The sequence below is a fragment of the Mobula birostris genome, chromosome 17 (assembly GCF_030028105.1).
Source record: "Mobula birostris isolate sMobBir1 chromosome 17, sMobBir1.hap1, whole genome shotgun sequence".
NCBI classification, from domain to species: Eukaryota; Metazoa; Chordata; class Chondrichthyes; order Myliobatiformes; family Myliobatidae; genus Mobula; species Mobula birostris.
The window spans coordinates 64,061,412-64,082,358 of NC_092386.1; the positions used below are offsets into that span (position 1 = coordinate 64,061,412).

Here is a 20,947-nt window from a genome sequence, read left to right on the forward strand (position 1 = left end):
TTTTGAAGCATTGTTATTGATGTAAATTAAGAAATGTGGTGACTCATGCACATAAAGGTCCATGATCAGCAATGTGATGAAGATCGGCTAATCTGTTTTTAATGATGATGACTGAGGGATAAACATTGTAAGACCTCATGGAGAATGGCTCTCCTCTTCTTTGACAAGTAGATGTAATTGTTTACATTCACTCAAGACAATTAATAGGGCTTTAATATCCTATACCCTAATGTTGCCGCACCTCTTTAGTACCATACCTACATGTCAGATGCAAGTTTTTGTCTAAGTCCTGGAAATGGGTTTAAGGCAGCAACCATATTATTTTCGTCAGGATTTCCACCATTGACTCAGGGTTCATTGACTTTTAATGAAAATAGTCCTGGTGTGTTGCAGAGCTATTCCTTTATTCCAGACAATTTTTCTGAAGAATTAGAGTAAACCTTTATTGTTCTACACTTGAAGATCAGTGCTCTCTTACCACCTCTTATTTTTAGTTATTCAGTGATACAACGTGGAACAGACCCTTCTGGCACCTTGAGCCTCACCGCCCCGCAACCCCCAACTTAACCCTAGCCTGATCACCGGGAAATTTACAATGACTAATTAACCTACTGACCAGTACATCTTTGGACAGTGTGAGGAACCCTGAGCACCCCCCCCCCAGAGAAAACCCTTGCATTCCACGGGGAGGAGGTGTCCAGGGGAGGTTGGGATTGAACTCTGAATTCTGGTGCTCTAATTTGTAATAGTGTTGCATTAACCGCTACTCAATCGTACGTGCTGACCTGTTCTGTTGCATTTCCTTGTTGTTATGAATCCAGGTTTAAGTATTGTGTCACTTTGCTTTCCGTTTCTTTAGTCTGCTAATGTGATTTCAGTTTTAATAAACCTAAAATGCAATGATTTTATTCTAGCATTGAATACAATTTTTCTGAACATTACTGGCATTATTTTTCCTGTATTCCTCTTTTGAAAAAAATTTGCAGCTGCAAATATTAAGTGCTGAGATCAATTCAAATCTGACTTTTATAGTTGCCACATCAAATTATTCCTCTTTTAGTAATGCAACACTCCTATTTAGTTTTGAATACTTTGCCCACCAAAAAACTCCAATTTCTTGGAATAATTGACCCCAGCTTTTTTTGTTTAATGTGCTAAATCTCTTGTCTTTCCCCAATAATATATTTTTTAGATCTCTCACTACCTACAGTGATGTTGTGATCACTGAAATGTTGTCTTCAGTAGCTGTTAAGAAATGACATTTTATCACTGGAGTGAATCATCACTGACAGAGGAAATTGCTGTCCGCAATCCAGAACAACTTTTCACCATTTGTGTATCATTAAATCATGTATTTATTTTATAATGCTTAACATGATAGAGATTTCAACAACAGCAGCATTTTCCGAACACTGTAAACGCTGCCATTTGATTTGTCTCTCTGTTGTTTTTGGGTTTATCTCCCACCAGAGGATCCTCTTGTCCTTGAAGTTGTTAGAACTATTTGTTACTGCTTTGCAGTAGCCTTGACTACATAATAAGCACATGTTTATATCTTAAAGTTCTTACCTTGGCAAGTCTTTGCTGGAAGCAGTTAAGTACTACTCTTTAAATAGAAAAAAAATATATTGGCTCAGCGCTGAGATTTCTTTACAACATAGAAGAAGTAACTGAATCTGCTAAGTCTATTCTTTCTTCAAAAATAAATTTTATTTTTAAAAATATATACAGGGAGCATACAATGTGTATATGTCTTCCTTTACATTCATAGTGTTATCAAATCAAAACATTCAAAGTGTTATCAGATCAATACTTTCTATATATAAAGCTCCAAGACACCCATCAAATCTTTGGGAGGCTGTTACACAGGACCCAGTCCCTCAGCGACCAATGGTGGTAAAACTTTAGCTTGCAATCCTTCCTCCTAAAGCCTTTGTTTTGGTTGCATTGTGCATCCCTTAGCATGTACTCCTGCATTCTGAAATGCACTAGGCAGCAGCATTTGCTTATAAATATCGCATTATGCTGGAAGACAGGCAGGCTTGGTGTAGACCAATGTATATCTTTCATCAAGTTGATGATATTCCAACAGTTTGTGATGTTTGTCCCAGTCTGGATCTCAGAGCTGTGTATGGATTAAGCAGTGCTCTGTTACAGGGAATGGAAAACCAGTGTGTCCTCTGTGCAGTGGTCTCAAGGGCAGCACACGCTGGGAATGAGATTCTGCCCATGCAGGAAGGCTCTCCTGGGGTGGATCATTCTCACTGCTAGCTAAATGAGCTCTTGGTGTTTGCTGGTTAGTTCTGAGATGAGGCAGCCTGATTTTAACTGTCTGCTCAGGAAACCATCTCAGAGGATAGTGGACTCCAAGAACTTTGGGTACAGCAGGTCTACAACATCAGTAAGCAGCTGGTTGATTGGAGAAGCCAGCCGGGGTGTCGAAGGAGGTGGCCGGTGGGATGGAGAAGGAGCTGGGTGGTGGGTTGGAGAAGCCGATTTGGGTTCGGAGGAGCAGCCCGTGTTGCTGCCTGCTACTCAAAGGCATCAGAGTTGGTGCACGAAGGCGGTGCGCAGAGTACCCATGGGTGATTGTCTTCTTTTCTCTTGTGACCATGAGACACTGTTGGACAATGATAATGTAGGGCACTGCAGGCTGGTCTCCCTTACTTGGCAGCGAGACATGTGGCATGGGTGCTGCTAGTACTAGGCCTCAAGCCGTGGGCTTGCCTGCTGTGGTAGTCCAGGTGAGGAGACGCTGGAAGCATTGTAGCATGGAATATGTGCTCGGTTTGGGGCTGGCCTCCAGTGTTTGATTGGTAGAATGGCAGGTCAGATTGCCGGGAGATGTAGCATCAATTTGCAGGACATGTCGCCCAAGGTGTTGGACTATACAGGTTTTTTTTGCGTGGTTATTATTTTAGTTTGCTATTTTGAATATGCTATGTATGTTTTGCACCTTGGCCCCAGAGGAATTCTGTTTTGTTTGGCTATGTCCATGTATGGTTGAATTGATTTGATTTTTGTGTCATTATCTTCAGATTTAGAGTCAGCTATTGTTCACATGAGTATACAGTGAAACACATAATTTGTGTTAACAACCAGTGTACCTAAGGATGTACTGGGGGCAGCCCATAAGTGTCGCCAAACGTTCTGGTGCCAAGATAGCATGACCATAAAGTTCATCAAAACAGTACAAGCAACAACATCAAAACAAAACATCATCAAAATAGGCCCTTTCCCACCCCGTCACACACAGAGGCAGACAGTTCTCCAACCCTTGCAGAGCCTGCAGGAAATTCCATGCGGTGGTCAAAGGTGCTTTTGTGCATAGTCTTTCTATCAGGGCAGATAATATGGTAAAGTCTCACTGAACGGAACATTGTGTGGCAACAGTGTTTTCCCTTTGATGATTATTTGCAGTCGTCAATTACCAGCTTTCATATGTTTGGGAGGTAACGGAAGGGGCTGGGGAAACCCATGCAGTCACATAGGGAATGTGCAAGCTCCACAAGGACATCACTGGGGATCAGGATCAAACTTGGGTCATAGCAGCCACACGGCAGCAGCACGACCTGTTGCTCTGCAATTCGCTCACTGTTATACATTTGTTATTTTTCTCTCCTACAGCTGTTTGTCAGTGTTTGGATTAAACCTAATATATCAATCTGCTAACAATAGTAGCTTAACCCAATAAAATTGGATAACTTGGGAGGATGCTTTCGAAATTGACACCGACATGTGCTAAGCCTGGTGGCGTGGTCTTCAGTGCCAGTAAGGCCAGTGGCACCCTCTCACCTCCCCCACGGTTGTCACTCGAGCCGACTCCTTAGGCCGGTCGGGAATTCGGCAAGGACAACGGCTGTGGGAACAACAGTAACGTGACTATAAATATGACAAAGCCAGCCAATGGATATTCCTGGAAATCTGGTCCAATGGGGTGTTGGTAATTCACAGCATTTATTAACATGTAAATTGTCAACAGTTTCAGAGGATAAAGAGATGCAAAACTCCAGAGGCTGCTTGAAATTATAACTCATGTTAACTTCCTTATTGAACGTCAAGAAAATTTAAGCATAGTAATTAGCTCTGCAAGTCCCCTTTCATAATGATTTTTTAATGTCATGCCTTTCTTCCTTTCTGGCCCAGAATGGGATGAACGTAAGCATTCCAAGTACTTGTCAACTTTTTAGAGACTTTTAAAAGGTCATGTTTTAATTTCACATTTTAATTCCATTTTCTTTCCCTCTTTCTCTGTCAATGCCAAGTTTCTCTCACTCACCTTCCTGTCTCACTACATCACTCCTGTTTCGTCACTCCTTAGCTCTCGTGGTCTTGCAGTCAGGCCTAATATTCCCCAAGGACCAAGTGCCCTTTGCCTTGGCATTGGTGACATTAGCTCCCCTTCCAGCAATTTACAGCACAGAATATGTTTTTGAAGCTGAAAAGCACAAAATAAAGACAAACAAATCGTGTGCCAGGTTGCTCTGCTTCAGTAAGGCTCTGTCTGATGTTTATCTAATTTCCCCCTGGGCTTATGTGAAAATTAAGCAGATAAATATGTTCAATTGAAATAAAATATGAACTGGGTTGTGTATGTTGATATTCAAGTAAAGAAATCTATTTTGTTTTATGCTGATGTTACAAATTGTACTTCCTTATAAGATGCCCCATCATTTTAAGTGACATCTTGATTCTAATGATCCCTTTTGTTTGTTCAAATTATAGGTACACTGAGGTATTGCAAAGGAGTGCAAGAAAAGATTGATTTAACATGTCTACACTGTTTAAAAAAGAATTGGAAAAGTATAGAGATATTGATGAAGATGATCTCCTCCGAACGTTGTCAGTAGAGGAGATACAACAGTTGGAAGATGAGTTGGACGAATTAGATCCTGATGTATGTACAGTTATTGCTTATAATTTCCTTACAATAATTTGCTGCTTCCAGTACAAATTGCTGCAAAGCCTTGTAACTCAGCTGTCTGCCCATCCAGGCCAATTCTCATTTCACTTTCTTCTTTTTCAAACACCTCTTCAACCAAACATCTGATACTTTTATGAATTTTAGCCTCAGTCTGTAAAGGGCTGCTTCATGAATTCAGTTGGGATTGAAACAAATTGAAATTGATGATGTATTGCCTTGAGATCATTGTTGATTATGCATGACCCCCGTACTCCCAGTATAAGCATCCTGGGTTGTCTTGTATTGGTCATTTCTGAATAGATACGGGAATAACTGACCCGAAGTCTTGGGTTAAAGGTTACTTTGAATAATCATTAGACAAAGTTGTACACAACTTTGAATCTGCTATTTACATAGCTTTCTTCAAGTACAAAATGAAGAATTGTTCTATCTTTACTCCATTTTCTGAAAATTCTGTGGTATATATTATCAGATGCAGGGACATGGTTGACTTTTGAGTTGATCTTCTTGCCCATGAATGGGATATTGACACATTTGAAGCTGAAATATATTAAAACCCGAAGCAGTCGAGCTTGTTTGAAAAGTTTGCTGTTTTTCTATAGCTATGACAAATGAGTGGTGGGGGACTTTGACGATGGACACCACCTTTCTGAGACACCGCTCCTTGAGGATGTCTTGGATACTACAGAGGTTGGTACCCATGATGAAGCTGGCTAATTTTGCAAGTTTCTGCAACCTACTGTGATCTTGTGCTCTAGCACCCCCCCTCCCCGCCATCCCATTTACAGGGTGATGCAGCCAGTCAGAATGCTCTCCACGGTACATCTGTGGAAGTTTTCATGTGTTTTAGTTGACAAACCAAATCTCCTCAAACTCCTAATGAGATATACCTGTTGTCTTGCCTTCTCTGTAGCTGCATCAATACATTGTGTCCAGGTTAGGTCCTCGGAGAGATCGACACCCAGGGACTTGAAATTGCTCACTCTCTCCACTTCTGATCCCTCTATGAGGATTGGTTTGGGTTCCCTTGTCTTACCCTTCCTGAAGTCCACAATCAGCTCTTTGGTTTTACTGACGTTGAGTGCAAAGTTGTTGCTACCAGATCCTTCCTGAGCAGCACCTGCAGTAATTGCCAGGACTAGAATAAGTGGCCTTTAATACCTGCTTCCATTTAGCAAGCTCTGATTTCAACTAATGGAGTATTTTCACTTTTTACTCTCACCAGTTTTACCTGGGGTCCTTAATGCCCCACATTGTCACCACTACATTGATATCAAGGGCAGTAGCTCTCCTTCCTTTTGTGGAATTTACCTCTGACCATGCTTTTGCTGTTGAACATGCATGTGGTGGTGTACCGTAGCTTCACAGGTTGGCATCTCGTGTAGGCGTTCCTGGTGCTGCGCTCTGTATTCCTCATTGAACCGTGATTTACCTCCTAGCTTGACAGTAGTGTTGGAGTGATGGAGATGCCAAACCATGACTTCACATATTGCAGAAGAAGACACCATAGAAGAGTTACATTGCCTCGTTTGACTTGAGCTGCCAGTTTCAAATCATCACCGTTAGCACGGTGTCGTCTCAAAGCAACCTGAAGAATAACTTGCTGATTTCCACCTTTAACTGTCTCCGGAAGATGGACTCTGATGTACTTTATAACAGAAGTAGCGTCGAGCTTAGTGCTCAGATCTAGGTCCGTGTCAGAAACTGATTTATAGCCACACACAATGTTATGTATTTCTAGTACCAGTTATAGTTGAGAATTATTTTCCCAGATGCAGATGTTCCACAATTATTTCATATTTTGTATATGTTCTGTTGAGTTAAAAAAAAACTCATGTAAACACTATCTCCCAGCATGGTATTGTTGAAGTCATTTTGAGTGGTTCCCTTTCTTAGAAAAAATTTATTTTAAACTAAGAATAACTGGATGAAAAGGGAGCCAACATGCCTTCTGTTTTTGTCTCCTTACTGTCCAATCTGTTGGGTGTAAGCAGCAGGTTAAATTGCAAAGTTCCAAGCATTGTTCTTCATTAAAATTTCAAGGAAAAGCCATGAAGTCAATAAATGTGGACATGTGATAGTTGTGTAGTGATGTTCTTGGACATTGTGTCTAGGGCTCTGAGGAATACCACAAATGCTTCTGCTTTATTTCTTTATCCCCCAAGGTGCAGTACTGGAAATATAACTATCGTCTTTATCATGCCATTCACAATTAACCCCATTCAGACTCTAATCAAACCAGGAGTTTGTTATTGAATGAGCTTTCACAGAGTGGTAATATCAGGTGCTTAAAATTCTAGCCCCATCTATATGTGGAATCTTTCCCAAAGTTAACCCTTTCCATAACTCACTGCTCTATCCAACTATCCACTATCTTGTCTTTGTCATTAAGACACCCATATTTAGAAGTCCAACAGTTGTATGATGTAAGTGTCCTGAGTCAGATTAGAAAGACAGCACTGTGGTGAAGTTATCACTGATAATCCTCTGAGCTGCAGAATGCTTAGTGACTGAGCCACAAATGGGCCTCAAGAAAATTTTCGTAATGCCAGCAAACCGCTAATGTTCTGGCATTTAAATATATATTGTCTGGAGACAATGCACTGGAAATGTTTTGTTACAACATAAGCACCTACACGTACCTGTGAGGAACAAAATCGTGTCTTACATCTGGGCACTTTGCAGCCTCTAAGAATTGATGCTGAATTCTCCCATTCTTTCTTTCGGAACTAGCCATTTGAGCCTGTCGTTCTTTGGCTTAGTTTTGTGTAGTCTGCCTTCCTGGGCAAGTCTCACAGCCTTGCAATTAGCTGCACATTACAAGGACATGGAAGCACAATCTGACTCTCATTGCTATTAGTTGATTTGCTCTCACTTTATCAGAGATATTCTCTTTGATCCACCCGTTCTTCTCCCATCTTCTCTGCTGCTGAAAACTAGCTTGTTTTCCAATCCTGATGAAGGGTCCCACACCCCACACCTGAAATGCTGACTCCTCCTCCCTCCACAAATGTTGCTAAGTTGTTGCAGTGTTTTCTCCATTTATTTCAGGCTTCCAGTAATGCTGTCTCGTAAACGAGCGCCAGAGACAGGGGTGGAGGGCACAATGCAAGCCTATAGAGGTGGAATGTAGAGGTTTTGCTGGCCGCTCGCTGTGCAGAACCTACTCTCTCCTTGGCATTACGGGAGCTGCAAAGAACAGAGCCTTCAGGACCGTCACAGAACAAGCCTCCAGATGGCTATGGATCAAGAGGTGTGATCCATAGCCATCTGATCAACCCTGGCTGAGTTGATGGGACGAGAGTGTCTGATGTTGAAACACCCGATGACCCCAGGCTACATCACTGATGGTGTGTCCCAGCACATCCTAGGATGTATCTCAGCACCTTTGATATTCTCTTCGATTTACTTTGGCTGCAACTATTTTTCGCAAAAGCAGTCTACTTCTTTCGCCATTACATTTAGCTACACTGCTGGCAGTCGTCAATGTCATTCATAAACAGTAGAAACCAGACACATCTGCAAAGGCAGAATAACTCTGACTGATTTGCAGATCTCCAAGTTGAATCGAATGCAATTGCTGAAATGATCTTCACCAACACATGAGCACAGTTTGGAAAGAAGTAAAAGTCTTCATGATTTAACTTCAAGCAAACAGTAAACACACTGCTGATTTACTGCAGCTATCCAATGTAACATACTGTATGACCAGAAGAAAATTTAATATATTACATATTGGTAATTCAGTGGCTATGAGTGTGTGATTTACAGTTAAAGACAAGTATGCTGTTGCATTTGGACTACATAATGAGTGTTGGGGTAAAGAATTTGCACAAAAAAAGGAAACAGTATTTCAGTATTAATTCCCTACAAGTTGAACCCTTTGGCCTCATATTTGAGATAAATATTTCGCCTAAGTAGGATAAGATTGATGCTTGTTCCTGCTCGTGACACTCCTTGCAAGTTAAGGCAATTTATTAGTGGACAAATGCATATAATTGCATAAATATTATTCTTCATGATTAAAGACACATATTCCACATAGTAATATAAACAATATCGTGGGTGAAGTTCCATCAGTGATTTTCCATTTATCTGGTAGTTCAGCGAAGAGAATCAAGCCTTGATCTTAACTACTCCAAACTGATAGCATCTGAGTCTGTGTGACGTTGGTAGCTTAGAATAACAAGTGTGTTTCCCTCCTGTTTTCTCTCTCCCCTTCTGTGGTGTATATAAACATTTCTTTCAATGAAGGCTTTAACTCTTAGCCAGCAACAGTGCCTGACGCATGATGTTTCAAAATTCATCCCCTGCTGCTTGCAGAGAATGTTCTTTGTTACAGCTCTCCCCCACCAGGAGCAGTCAGCAGAGGGGCGTGTCCAGTTACAACCTATATACATGGTTTACCACACCCGCCATTTGCAATTATGAGCAGCAGTGCTACAGAGGCTTCACTTCAGGCCCTGCCCGATATTAATTATTTTTCTCCCACACGAGACAGAGCCAATTTTACCTGCAGGAAGGAATCAAGCACACCAGGGATTGACCAAAACAGCCAGATTTGGTAATTCATATAGTTAATATCAATTAATATCGCTGTATCCGTGACTTCCTTGCCTGCTCAGCTCTACCCTCCAATCTTCCTCCGGACACCTATCCCTGCTACACCTCCTCCCTCATCTCCGTTCAGGGCCCCAAACAGTCCTTCCAGGTGAGGCAGCACTTCACATGGGGATCCATCGCTGTCATTTATTGCATCCAATGCTTGAAGTGTGGCCTCACCTACATCAGTGAGACCCGAACACAAATTGGGGAGTCAGGGTGCCTTCTCTCAACCCACTGCAACAGTCAGGATATGCCGGAGGACAGCCATTTTAATTCCACTTCCCATTCCCACGTTGCCGTGCCTGTCCTCTGCTTCCTCTACTGCCATATTGAGGGCAGACACAGAATGAAGGAGCAACACCTCATGTTCCATCATGACAGCATCAAAAATGATTTCTCTAACTTCTAGTAGACACTTCTCTCTATCCCTCTGTTTGTTTTCCCCTATCCCTCCGGCCCCATTCCTCCTTCTTACCTGCCTTCAAAACCTGTCCATCACCTACACCCCCTTCCCTTTGGTTCCATACCACTCCCCTTTCTTCCTCTCCTATCAGATTCCATCTTCTTCAGCCCTTTGCCTCTTCCACCAATCACCTCCTAGCTTCCCCCATTATACCCTTTCCCCTCTCACCTGAATTCACCTGTCACCTGCCCATTTGTGCCCTTGTCTGCCCTCACACCCTTCAGTTCTGGCTTCTGCCAGATTCCTTTCCAGTCCTAATGAAGGGTCTCAGCCTGAAGCATTGGCTTCATAGATGCTGTCAAGATGCAAAGTTCCTCATTTTGTGGGCGTTGCTCCAGATTTCCAGCATCTGTCTCTGTGCAAGACAGAGAGATATAGAAATAGAGCCAATTCCTCGGGTTAGTACCGATCTTTCCTTATGGGCCAGGAGGAGCAGGATGTCCCTCTGATCTCACAAGGTAGCCTCCTTTAAACCAGGCTACATAATCTTTACCTTAATCTGACTCTACACCAACCCCACACTGTCCTCTGTCCCAGTGACCATCTGATCTTAGCACTGCCCTTTCCCTAACTAGGTGTTGATTTCCTCTCTCTTGTACAGCATGGTAGAATCTGAGTAATGATTAGCATAGCACCTTACAGTGCCAGTGATCAGAAGTTTGGGTTTAATTCCCACGTCTGCCTGTACGGACTTTGTACACCCTCTCCATGATCAGTATGTTTTCTCCGGGTGCTCCAGTTTCCTCCCACATGCCAAAAAAAACGTACAGTTTAGGATTAGTAAATTATGGGCATGCTACGTTGGTGCTGGAAGTATAGTGACACTTACAGGCTACCCCCAACACATCGCCATTGATGATGCAAATGGTGCATTTCATTGTATGTTTCAATGTTCTGATGTATATGTGACAAATAAAGCTAATCTTCTAATCCACCCACTAGGCTGAGATCAGGTCAGTTGGTAGTCAGGCCAGAGTAGCATTCTATGTAAATGAGGTCCTGTTATTAAACCAGAATCAGGTTTAATATCACTGGCATATGTCGTGAAATTTGCTGATTTGCGGCGGCAGTACATTGCAATACATAATAATAAAATCACTATAATTTAGAATAAGAAATATATATTTAAAAATTAATTAAGTAAATAGTGCAGAAAGAGAGGAATGAGAAAAGGCATATCCTGGGTGATGGGAATCCGTAATGATGGATACTTCTTTTCTGACGCGTTACCTTTTGAAGGTGTCCTGGATGCTGGGGAGGCTGGTGCCCCTGATGGAGCTGGCTGAGTTTACAACTTTCTGCAGCTTATTCTGATCCTGTGCAGTGGCCCCTTCATGCCAGATGATGCTGCAGCCAGTAAGAATGCTCTCCATGCTACATCTGTAGTGACCGCATGCGTTTCCTCCGGGTGCTCCGGTTTCCTTCCACGTTCCAGTTGCTAGGTTACTTGGTCATTGTAAATTGTCCTGTGATTAGGCTAGCATTAAATCAGGGGGTTGCTGGACAGCATGGCACAAAGGGCTGGAATTGCCAGTTCTGCACTGTATCTCAATAAATGAATAAATACTTTGCAAACGTCTTTGGTGACATACCAAGTGTGCTCAATCTCCTAATGAAATAAAGTGCTGTCACGCTTCCTTTACCATTGAATCAGTATGCTGGGTCCAGGAGAGATCTGAAGGTCTTAGTGACAGTGCATTTTATTTGTCATATCTGCTGTTCCCGACACCATCCCAGCTGCTCCTTAAGTAGTCGTGGACCGAGGATGTCCACAAGTTGCTGGGGAAGGATACATTAACATAGAAACATAGAAAATAGGTGCAGGAGTAGGCCATTCGGCCCTTCGAGCCTGCACCACCATTTATTATGATCATGGTTGATCATCCAACTCAGAACCCCGCCCCAGCCTTCCCTCCATACCCCCTGACCCCCGTAGCCACAAGGGCCATATCTAACTCCCTCTTAAATATAGCCAATGAACTGGCCTCAACTGTTTCCTGTGGCAGAGAATTCCACAGATTCACCACTCTCTGTGTGAAGAAGTTTTTCCTCATCTCGGTCCTAAAAGGCTTCCCCTCTATCCTCAAACTGTGACCCCTCGTTCTGGACTTCCCCAACATCGGGAACAATCTTCCTGCATCTAGCCTGTCCAACCTCTTTAGGATTTTATACGTTTCAATAAGATCCCCCCTCAATCTTCTAAATTCCAACGAGTACAAGCCCAGTTCATCCAGTCTTTCTTCATATGAAAGTCCTGCCATCCCAGGAATCAATCTGGTGAACCTTCTTTGTACTCCCTCTATGGCAAGGATGTCTTTCCTCAGATTAGGGGACCAAAACTGCACACAATACTCCAGGTGTGGTCTCACCAAGGCCTTGTACAACTGCAGTAATACCTCCCTGCTCCTGTACTCGAATCCTCTCGCTATAAATGCCAGCATACCATTCGCCTTTTTCACCGCCTGCTGTACCTGCATGCCCACTTTCAATGACTGGTGTATAATGACACCCAGGTCTCGTTGCACCTCCCCTTTTCCTAATCGGCCACCATTCAGATAATAATCTGTTTTCCTATTTTTGCCACCAAAGTGGATAACTTCACATTTATCCACATTAAATTGCATCTGCCATGAATTTGCCCACTCACCCAACCTATCCAAGTCACCCTGCATCCTCTTAGCATCCTCCTCACAGCTAACACTGCCACCCAGCTTCGTGTCATCTGCAAACTTGGAGATGCTGCATTTAATTCCCTCATCCAAGTCATTAATATATATTGTAAACAACTGGGGTCCCAGCACTGAGCCTTGCGGTACCCCACTAGTCACCGCCTGCCATTCTGAAAAGGTCCCGTTTATTCCCACTCTTTGCTTCCTGTCTGCTAACCAACTCTCCACCCACACTAATACCTTACCCCCAATACTGTGTGCTTTAAGTTTGCACACTAATCTCCTGTGTGGGACCTTGTCAAAAGCCTTCTGAAAATCCAAATATACCCCATCCACTGGTTCTCCCCTATCCACTCTACTAGTTACATCCTCAAAAAATTCTATGAGATTCGTCAGACTGATTTTCCTTTCACAAATCCATGCTGACTTTGTCCGATCATTTCACCGCTTTCCAAATGTGCTGTTATCACATCCTTGATAACTGACTCCAGCAGTTTCCCCACCACCGACGTTAGGCTAACCGGTCTATAATTCCTCGGTTTCTCTCTCCCTCCTTTTTTAAAAAGTGGAGTTACATTAGCCACCCTCCAATCCTCAGGAACTAGTCCAGAATCTAACGAGTTTTGAAAAATTATCACTAATGCATCCACTATTTCTTGGGCTACTTCCTTAAGCACCCTGGGATGCAGACCATCTGGCCCTGGGGATTTATCTGCCTTCAATCCCTTCAATTTACCTAACACCACTTCCCTACTAACATGTATTTCGCTCAGTTCCTCCATCTCACTGGACCCTCTGTCCCCTACTATTTCTGGAAGATTATTTATGTCCTCCTTAGTGAAGACAGAACCAAAGTAATTATTCAATTGGTCTGCCATGTCCTTGCTCCCCATAATCAATTCACCTGTTTCTGTCTGCAGGGGACCTACATTTGTCTTTACCAGTCTTTTCCTTTTTACATATCTATAAGAGCTTTTACAGTCCATTTTTATGTTCCCTGCCAGTTTTCTCTCATAATCTTTTTTCCCCTTCCTAATTAAGCCCTTTGTCCTCCTCTGCTGAACTCTGAATTTCTCCCAGTCCTCAGGTGAGCCACTTTCTCTGGCTAATTTGTATGCTTCTTCTTTGGAATTGATACTATCCCTAATTTCTCTTGTCAGCCACGGGTGCACTACCTTCCTTGATTTATTCTTTTGCCAAACTGGGATGAACAATTGTTGTAGTTCATCCATGCAACCTTTAAATGCTTGCCATTGCATATCCACCGTCAATCCTTTAAGTGTCATTTGCCAGTCTATCTTAGCTAATTCACGTCTCATACCTTCAAAGTTACCCCTCTTTAAGTTCAGAACCTTTGTTTCTGAATTAACTATGTCACTCTCCATCTTAATGAAGAATTCCACCATATTATGGTCACTCTTACCCAAGGGGCCTCTCACGACAAGATTGCTAATTAACCCCTCCTCATTGCTCAAAACCCAGTCCAGAATAGCCTGCTCTCTAGTTGGTTCCTCGACATGTTGGTTCAAAAAACCATCCCACATACATTCCAAGAAATCCTCTTCCTCAGCACCTTTACCAATTTGGTTCACCCAATCTACATGTAGATTGAAGTCACCCATTATAACTGCTGTTCCTTTATTGCACACATTTCTAATTTCCTGTTTAATACCATCTCCGACCTCACTACTACTGTTAGGTGGCCTGTACACAACTCCCACCAGCGTCTTCTGCCCCTTAGTGTTACGCACCTCTACCCATATCGATTCCACATCTTCCCGGCTTATGTCCTTCCTTTCTATTGCGTTAATCTCTTCTTTAACCAGCAACGCCACCCCACCTCCCCTTCCTTCATGTCTATCCCTTCTGAATATTGAATATCCCTGAACATTGAGCTCCCATCCCTGGTCACCCTGGAGCCATGTCTCTGTGATCCCAACTATATCATAATCATTAATAACAATCTTAAGGAGATCCCTAAACTATTGCTTCTGCTCTCATAGATATCGCAGGGTATAGCAGAATGCAAAGTGTCCTTTACCAGTCTGCTTAAGAATAGTATGGCTTGCTTATGTGAGCTGACTGAATGTAAGTAGAGGCTTAGTGCTGAGGGTGGTAGGCACTGTATATTGTACTGTAAAGAGTTCATAACATCAGCATTGAAGAAATCTATCCAGTGCTCTAGAGCAATTGCTGGAGGTAAATCATGCTTCTGGGACCACTGATAGACTATGACATTGGGCCAAGTTTTCAAAATGCTCTTTTTCTCAGAGGGTCATATGTTGTGCTAGCACACAAACTGAAGTAATCACGGGCTTTTTCAGAATGGTATTTGTTATGGTTATGATCAAAAATCAGATCCTTTAAATAATGATATAGTCCATCTCCAAAGGTGAAATGCTCTACAGGTATAACTCAGGATCAAGTTCACGATGAATTTCCATAGAGTGATATCTGTTGCAACTTGTGTTAGTCACTGCCTTGATCACAGAAAGGTGCTGGTGATCTTGTGCTGTAGGAACTGGTTACTGTATTCTAATCCGTTTTAAGGACCAGTTCAATTAAGCACCACAAATCGTCACTTTGCAAGTTTCCACGCCAATCTACCCCTTCTTAGAGGTGATAACGTCCATCTGCCATTAGCACTGGCAATAACTCATCATGGTGCACAGTGGTGGTGGTTCTGTCTCAATCCTGCTCATCCGACCTGGAGCATCTAGTGACCAAGTGTCATTCATTTTATTTGCTATGGGAGTTTTCCGCCATCATCCTGGTAGCGGTGTACATTCCAACCTTGGCCAAAGTCAGGCAGGCTCTGAAGGAGCTGAGCACTGTAATCATCAGTCCATTGTCTTCTCTATCATTCAACCAGGCCAGCTGTGAACAACCCGCCAACATATCACCTGTGGAACCAGAGCCAACACACTTGCCCACTGTAACACCACCATCAGGAATACTTACCGTGCCATCCCACACCCACACTTTGGGAAGTCCAATCACCCGGCTATCCACCTCTACTCCCAGTGCATAAGTAGAGACTAAAGACCAGTAATAAGGTTGAAGATAGTGTTGTCAAGGGAGGCGGAGGAGTGCCAACAGGACTGCTTTAGGTCAGTAGACTGGACAATATTTAGAGATTCATCTTCGAATCTGAATGAATACGCCACAGTTATAACCAACTTCATGAAGACCTGTGTGGATGAGTGTGTGCCTTCAAAACCGTACTAGGCATACCCAAACCAAAAGCTGTGGATGAACCAGGAGATTCGTCATTTGCTAAGAGCTAGTTCTCTGGTATTCAAGACTGGTGATCCAGAACTATACAAGAAGTTGAGGTACAACCTACAGAAGTCCAACTGAAGAATAAAAAAAGCAATGTTGTTTGAAGTTAGAGATGAAATCAGATGCAAGTTAGCTCTGGCAGAATATGCAGATCATTACTTCCTACAAAGTGACACCTAACATCATGAATGGGGGTGATGAGCTCAATGATGTTTATGCATGCACTGAAAGAGAGAATAAAACTACACCTGTGTGAATCTCTGCAGCATCTGGTGACCCTGAAATCTCTGTCTTGAAGGTCAATGTCAGAATATCGTTCAAGAGGATGAACCCTCGCAAGTCGTTAGGCCCTGATGGTGTACCTGTCAGAGCACTGAATACCTGTGCCAACCAACTGGCGGGAGTATTCAAGGATATCTTCAATCTCTCATGCTGCTGTTGGAGGTTCACATCTGCTTCAAAATGGTGACATTATACCTGTGCCCAACAAGACCAGGGTGAGCTGCCTCAATGACTATCACCCGGTGACACTCGCATCTCCTGTGATAAAGTGCTTTGAGAGGTTGGTCATTGCCAGAGTCATCTCCTGCCTGAGCAAGGGCCTGGACCAACTGCAATCTGCCTATTGCCACAATATATCTACAGCAGATGCGATCTCACTGGCTCTCGATTCGGCCTCAGATCACCTGGACAATAGTAATACTTATGTCAGGCTGCTATTTATCGATTACAGCTCAGCGTTCAACACAACCATACACTCAGTTCTAATCAACAAGCTACAAAACCTGAGCCTCTGTACCTTCTTCTGCAACTGGATCCTTGAATTCCTCACTGAGAGACCACAGTTTGTGTGGATCCGAAATAATATCTCCTCCTTGCTAGCGATCAACACTGGCGCACCTCAAGGATGAGTGCTGAACCCGCGGTGCTACTCCCTCTACACCCATCAATGTGTGGCTAGGCACAGCACAAATGCCATCTATAAATTTCTTGATGATAAAGCTATTGCAGGCTGAATTTCAGATGGTGATGAGAAGACCTACAGGAGTGAGATCGATGAACTGGTTGAGTGATGTTGTAGCAACAACCTTGCACTCAACATCACTGAGACCAGGAACTGATTGTGGAACTCAGGAAGAGGAAGTTGAGGGAAGACACAGCAGTCCTCACTGAAAGATCAGAAGTGGAAGGGTTGAGCAGTTTCCCAAGTTCCTGGATGTCAAAATCTCTGATGATCTATCCTGGGACAAACATATTGATGTAATTACAAAGAAGGTACAACATTGCATTTGCTTCATTAGGAGTTTAAGGAGATTTGTTATGTCAGCAAAGCCTCTAGCAAATTTCTACAGATGTACCATGGAGAGAATTCTAACTGGTTGCATCACCGTCTGGTATGGAGGGGCCAATGCACAGGATCAGGAAAAGCTACAGAGGGTTGCAAACTCAGCTCCATCATGGGTACTAGCCTCCCCAGCATCCAGGACTCCTTCAAAAGGCAATGCCTCAAAAATGGCAGCATCCACTTTTAAGGATCTCCATCACCCAGGACCTGCCCTCTCCTCATTGTTACCACCAGGGAGAAGGTACAGGAGCCTGAAGACACAAAGACACACACTCAACATGTTAGGAACACCTTCTTCCCCTCCATTGTCAGATTTCTGAATGGACACTGAAACAACCCATGTACATCCCATCTCACTATTTTTTGCTCTCTTTTTGATGTGATTCTCGTTCTGCCTTCCATGTAAGCCGCCCACCAGCCGTGTTCAGCATCTCCTGACCTACATGTAGCAGAATTCAGATTCCCACATTGGCCACTTCAGAACACATGGAAATGGAACAGAAGCAAATTGTACTCAACTCTAAGAAAAGGACTTTTTGCAGAGTTATGGTATTTAAGCTTATTGCTGTGATCGATGATAGCATATGACACCTCAGTCGTAGTAAGCCTGAGCTTGTGGTTTAATTGTGTTAGTACAGTGTAACTCCTAGTTATGCATGATGGATCAATCCAGGCACCGGAGAGAGTGAAGTCCTGGTTTAACTTCATGAGTGACTTGACCTGCTCCTGGATAGTTCTATAAACTTTTCCAATTTTGCTTTCATGGGGTCAGCTGGTGGTTGTTAAATGTTAAAGAGCATTTGGAACAGACTATTCCATTTTGGAGGAAAAATCTCTTTCCTCTTATAGCGTTATGCTCTTTTGAACTTTAACACAAAATCCCACCAATTTATGAGACAAAGGCTTATACTTTTCTGTGACTCTATTGGTCCTGGTGCTGGTCAATGGGAGTAGATAGTTTAAATGGTTAGGCATGAACTAGATGGGCTGAAGGGCCTGTTTCTATGCTGTACTTTTCTATGACTCTATTACAAATGAATGTGCAATGATGGCAACAAAATGCCCCAGATGATGACCTTCTCTGAATCAAACTGTATAGTTTCTTGATACAATATCAAAAGCTTCAGAATAAAGTTTCAGCTAAATTGATGCCTAAAGGGAAAAGTTAAAATCCTAGTTGCTAGGAGCACTGATACATTTCCTGATTGGTTTTCATTGCATTGATACAGTGTCAATCAGGTTAGTGCGATTAATCTCTGCAAATGTATACATCTTCTCCGACTGAAGCATTTAAAAGAAGCTCTTATCCTGCAGCTTACATTGCTGATAAGTTATTTTTAATTCCCATTTCAGAATGACCTTCTACCCGCGGGATTAAGACAAAAAGATCAGACAAAAAAGGCGCCAACAGGTCCATTAAATAGAGATCAACTTCTGGAACACTTGGAGAAACAAGCAAAAGAATGTAAGGACAGAGAAGACTTGGTTCCATACACAGGAGAAAAACGAGGTATGTAATTTTTTATGCAGTTACAAAGGCTGCATAATCTATTTTTCTTCGAGTCCATCATGTTCTGTTTAATGGCTCATGTCATAGGTTAACATGGACTGATTTGTACTACTGTTATTTCCTGAGTCAAGTGTAAAGCTGTGAAGTTTTTACTTGAAAAGTCCACGCAGGCACTTGATCTATTTTTCTGACTCTGCCATTTCCTCTCCCTGTAGAAGCATCTCACTTGCGTGGGTCTGAGGGATGTATATGAAACTTGGTTGAGTTAAAAGCATCAGGACTCCATGAAAGTATGAGAGTATTATAAAAACCTTACACATCAGAATAGACTTCTGATAAGTTTCCCCATTGTTTGTGTAGATATTTTCTTTGAAGATACTCTTTCTCTTTCCTGCCATGAATATAGTCACTTAATAATTGCAAGGGAAAGATGAAATGTCAGCTTGAGTCTTCAGTTAGTGAAGAGTACAGACAGTGAATTCCTGGTGAGACTATAATTAGCAGATGAAACCATTGTGTCTGTTGCTTTGATGTAGTCGTATTATCTAACTGCATTTCTATTACCTTTTGTTCAGCACAACATGTCTAGCTCTTGCTGTTCTAAATAAACACTAAAATCAAATGGCATCTAGCAGTCTATATACAGACAATGTGAAACCAGAAGGTAAAACAGCATAATTACATCAACTGTCAAATATTTTTGTATGAGCCTTTGTTCAATGTAAGAGAATAAGATTTTCTATGTCTAAACTGAAACATTAATCCTTTTAATGTCATTGTAATGTCTACAATAAAACAAAGCAAAAACATAATTTTTTTCAGCTCTTTGTATTGCCAATTGTGGAATTTAAATTTGTTCTCTGTTTTTATTCTAAAATGTAATAATTATGCTATCAGATAATAGATGTCTAAATTGATAACTTGAATGTAGTTGCTTTTTATTTGTAAAAGTGTCCATGAAGTTATTGCATTCATATAAGATACCTCTTTGTTTCACCAAATTATAATTGAAAGAGAGAAAACTGCTTCCTCGATAGGCAAGTCAAGCCCCACACTGTAGCTTCCTCTGGGTACTCTAATTTCCTCCCAAACATGTATTGGTTGGTAGGATCACACACAAAACGTCGGAGGAACTCAGCAGGCCAGGCAGCATCTATGGAAACCCATCTATGGAAAAGGTACAGTTGATGTTTTGGGCTGAGACCCTTCAGCAGGACTGGAGAAAAAAATACTGAGGAGTAGATTTAAAAGGTGGGAGGAGCTTTTAAATCTACTCCTCATCTTTTTTTCTCCTGTCCTGCCAAAATGTCTCAGCCTGAAACATTGACTGTACTCTTTTCCATAGATGCTGCCTGGTCTGCTGGGTTCCTCCAGCATTTTGTGTGTGTTGACTGGATTTCCAGCATCTGCAGATTTTCTCTTGTTTGTGATTGGTTGGTGGGATGATTGGCCACCGTAAAATTGCCCTTCATGAGAAAGTGTATCGTAGAATCTGGGTGGAGTTGACTAAATCAAAGGGCCTTTTTTCATGCTCTAACAATAAAAAAATGCCAGCCTTGCTGTCAGACTCTGCATATGAAGAATAAATAAACAAAAACTGCAGCAAGAAAAGTCTGAAGGTTCATCTGTCAAAGATTAGCGCTGAAGTTTTTTTTTGAAAAATGTTTTCCTCGACATTTCAGTTTTTTTGTTATCCCTGAAAAAAATCATACAGCTTTATATTTTGTTTTTGTTGATTCTGTAAAAATAGTTGTTTTGCCTTTATATGAACCTATGCTGTATGAATAGTTTATACTTTCTTGTAAAATTGAGTGTCTGTCAGTCATTGAATGTATCTGGATCCTTTGGTGACTGAACTGTGACCATTGATGGCAATGCTATTTATTTACGTAGTGACTCTGAAAGCAGCCATAAATGTCCACTCAGAAAGGTATGAGGGCTTGCAGGAGAAAACGAAACATTTTTATTAACTTCTCCAAAATGCAATCTGTTATCACCTCTAAGTAATATTCTGTAGTTCTTCAACACAAATAAGTAAATGTGATTTCCGTCAGATACCACATAATTGTTTTTATGAAGTGCAAACTATCTTGTTTTGCTCTGGAACACATCTCTTAACTACCTTTGGCTGTCTGCCTCCTTTCTGCTC

General features: G+C 42.1%; 1 protein-coding gene across 2 annotated transcripts in view; it reads left to right on the top strand.

Annotated features, from left to right (window-relative positions):
- tmod1 (tropomodulin 1) overlaps window positions 1–20,947 on the top strand; it is a 94,966-nt gene that overhangs the window by 22,189 nt on the left and 51,830 nt on the right. For both annotated transcript variants that reach the window (XM_072281808.1, XM_072281807.1), the window contains exons 2-3: window positions 4,726–4,897; window positions 18,642–18,798. In XM_072281808.1, coding sequence (XP_072137909.1) covers window positions 4,772–4,897; window positions 18,642–18,798 — 283 coding nt within the window. In that variant the 5' untranslated portion in view covers window positions 4,726–4,771. The remainder of the gene's footprint in view (window positions 1–4,725; window positions 4,898–18,641; window positions 18,799–20,947) is intronic.